The 3,357-nt window shown below is 34.4% G+C and overlaps 1 protein-coding gene across 1 annotated transcript; it reads right to left on the bottom strand.

The window, feature by feature from the left end:
* Window positions 1–478: 478 nt before the first annotated feature.
* Window positions 479–3,001, bottom strand: LOC127084846 (indole-3-acetate O-methyltransferase 1). The gene is made up of 4 exons (XM_051025366.1): window positions 2,776–3,001; window positions 2,201–2,617; window positions 1,246–1,521; window positions 479–985 (listed from the first exon to the last, which is right to left on the bottom strand). The coding sequence occupies exons 1-4, from the start codon at window positions 2,875–2,877 to the stop codon at window positions 629–631; spliced, it is 1,152 nt and encodes a 383-aa protein (XP_050881323.1). The 5' UTR covers window positions 2,878–3,001; the 3' UTR covers window positions 479–628.
* Between the last annotated feature and the right edge of the window lie 356 nt (window positions 3,002–3,357).

Genomic DNA, 3,357 nt, shown 5'->3' with positions numbered 1-3,357 from the left:
GCACAAGAGCTTGAGGGATAATTGTTTTGGCCCGTTCGCCTAGCTCACGATGGAAGGTCCAACAAATAGGCATCATAAGGAAAAATGCATGGAATATTTGGGACTTCATTCCAATCAAGAGAAAGATGCATGAAATATTTGGGACTTCACTCTAGCCAAGGACAGGTGATTCATGCCTTTTGTGCATTTCCTCTATTAGATGTGATCGGACAAGCATGGGGCACCATATCCCACAGGGACAGTTTTGACGGTCCGTACTGTATAATGTTTAACACGTGTCATTTCAGATATTCTCTTATTCATACACTCATACTACTTTCTCTATTTTGTAATGTCAGGTCCACTCCCGCTTCGTCATACCGAAAACTCACTTCATTGCTTCGGAACTCCAGAGTTCCACTTGATCTATGCCAATTTCTTGTTCCAATTCGAAACAATATGCAAATCACTTTTAGTTTGTCTAATCAAAATCGAATAATTCTCATTTCAAATTAGATATTTTAGATTTAATAATAAAAACAAAATTACATTGAAATTTGAACTATCCAATATTAATCGGGCAATTCAAATATGCTTGATTCCACAAAATCACACTGCATACAATTCAAATCCATTTTATTTCCCTTACTCATTGAACAAAAGAAAGGGATGCAACAATGTGAAAGAACTGAAGTTTCTCTAACAACTCTTTGCCATGATTAGTGCCTCTTTTCTCCACTCTAAGAAAAAGTTCCTCACTGAGCTTATCACCAATATGTGCATCAACAAGAACACCAGAAACACTTCTACAACTGTTTGCCAAAGCCCTTCCCACTTCACTTGCATCATCAGGTTGATTCACTACAAGAGGACTCCCTCCTTTGAAAACTTCAAGTTTGTTAATGGAAAATGAACCATCAGCTTCAACCACTTCCTTGAAGTCTTGTAAACTTGGTGCATAAACCGGAATATTAAAATCATCTCTTTTCTCATTGCTAATTAACCCCTATGAAGTGATTAAGCACATGATTAAAATCATAAACCATGTATTAAACCACATGTGATATGAAAATTTCATCATCATAGCATTCAATTATCATTTCTATTGTGATGATGAATGTGGCCAACAAACATATAACATCAACTTTTTAAATCATGGTAAGTTATAGAATGTATATGTTTTTGTCCCAAGTTCTTTTTGGTCTGCCAATAAAAAACATGCACAGTGTTTGGATTTTACTTTTAGATAAAATTTCTGATGATTACCTCTTGGACAAGATCATCCCAAGCATCTTGAAAATGGGTCCCAAAGAGGAGACCAGCCCCACCTTGGTCTGTGGGGTCCACTGAAGTTCTGCCTAAACAAACCAAAAACATGGTCCCTTTGCTTTTCATCTCTATTGACCTTGAGTTGAGGAAACCTGCCAAATCTGTTTGGAATTGTTTCTTGTAAGCATTTGTTGTTATCTCATTAGCACCATGGATGAAAACCCTTCCTTTGTTGTATGCACTTGATCTCTTGTCTTCAACTGATTCTGGTACCTACATGCATGCATGGGACCATATAATGAGGTTGTTTTTTTAAACTAATCTTGAGATAATGGATTAGTTACATATGTTTTGGTTATACTTTATGCCTTATAAAATGAGGCTTCTACTCCTAACTAATGCATTAAAAATGGATTTTTTATATATTATTATCTTCAAGAAGTGGCAAAAATTTCAAGTTATCATGTCGTGGAATTTAGTGTGCATAGTGACTACATAGATTCTTTGATGGGTGGGGTGGGGTAGGGATAGGGGTAGGGGTGTGAAAATATATGATATACTATTGAACTTGAAATTCAATCAAAAGGTTTTTAAAAGATAGAAAGTCAAAATTTTAGAACGCCAAAACTTAATATTATTTTAATATAATAATTTTTTTTAACTTCTAAACATATTTCAAATGTGTATTTTAAATATCTTTTGGTCAAGGATCATGAGTACAAAATGTGTCAGAAATAGTCTCAATAATCGGATCTACGACCGTAACCGCAATTTAAAATTATGTAACACATAAATTGATCTTAAAATTATTATTGATGCATAGAATCAAAATTTATTTTTTTAATTTTAAAATTTATTATCAATATTTACCTGTCTTTGTCAATATTATCGGTATCTATATGTCTTTTGAATAAAAACAGAAAAAAAAAACAGAGAGGTGTAATTATATTACCTGAGATAACCAATGCAAAGAAAATGCAGAGTGGAAAACATCAACAGACCTAGCCGGAAAAAGTCTCCGGTAGAAAGAGCCGGGGACACCGGCAGCAAAGTAGCAACGGTGATTATTAGCAGCAAGGCACTCTTCCATACTATCACCATAGTTGGCCATTGGAGGAAGGAGTTGAAAAAGGGTGTTAAAGTCATTACTCGGAAGGTCAGTGAAAAAAGCAGAGAATTCAGGTGGATTACATCCCAATGCTTCGTAACGCTTCATGATGTGTTTTACCATCACATCCATAACATTGATAGTGTTGCTTCCACATGAACATCCCAAATCCACCACCACAAATGGAATGTTAGGATCATGAAGCTCAACTCCATCTAGTGCTTCTTTTAGAAAATGAAGCATTGACTTTGCATGTATGGCCTACACAAATTTAATTGATTTCGAATAAATTACATTTTTCATTTATGATATTGACTAAGCCGAGGCTAAACAGCACACTGTTGTTTAGCCTCTGCTCAGTCAGTAGTATTGATAATGAAAAGATAAATTAGATTGAAAAAAATTAAGAATGGAGCTACCTGAGCTTGGGAATTGTTGGCATAGCTAGCTTCTCCTTTACCACCTTTCATGCTAAGCAACCTCTCAAGCTCCATATTGGACACTACAACATTATCTCCCATGAGAAAGTGATTTGAGGAAGTATAGTTGTGTTGGTTTTCAAGGTATCTATGATAGGTAAAATGAGAGGCAAGAGAGTTGTATATATAGACAAAGGATGAGATGAAAATATAATCAATTATGTTAGCTAGGGCCCTTTATTGATACAAAGGGAAATTAATTAAGTACCAAGAAGCAAAAGCAGCAATTATCATGCATTAATATTAATTCAAAAGGGGAAAAACTAAGTATAAGAAAATTAAACAGACAAAAAGTTGAAGGAATAAAATAATTAAGTAAAAGTAGGTATTTTTATGCATTGACATAATGCAAAAGGGGAGAAACTAATACTATAAGAAAAAAACATAGAAAAAGTTGAAAACATTAAATATGGGCCACACTTGTAAAAGTGAAGGCCCAAAACTGTCGACGGATTTTGTTTTTTCTAGATAGCAAACAAGTTCTGCAATGCAAGTAAATAATTTAGTGACTTGTGTGTTCAT

Source organism: Lathyrus oleraceus, chromosome 5 (genome assembly GCF_024323335.1).
Source record: "Lathyrus oleraceus cultivar Zhongwan6 chromosome 5, CAAS_Psat_ZW6_1.0, whole genome shotgun sequence".
Taxonomy (NCBI): Eukaryota; Viridiplantae; Streptophyta; class Magnoliopsida; order Fabales; family Fabaceae; genus Lathyrus; species Lathyrus oleraceus.
This window is presented reverse-complemented; position numbering and strand designations above follow the sequence as displayed.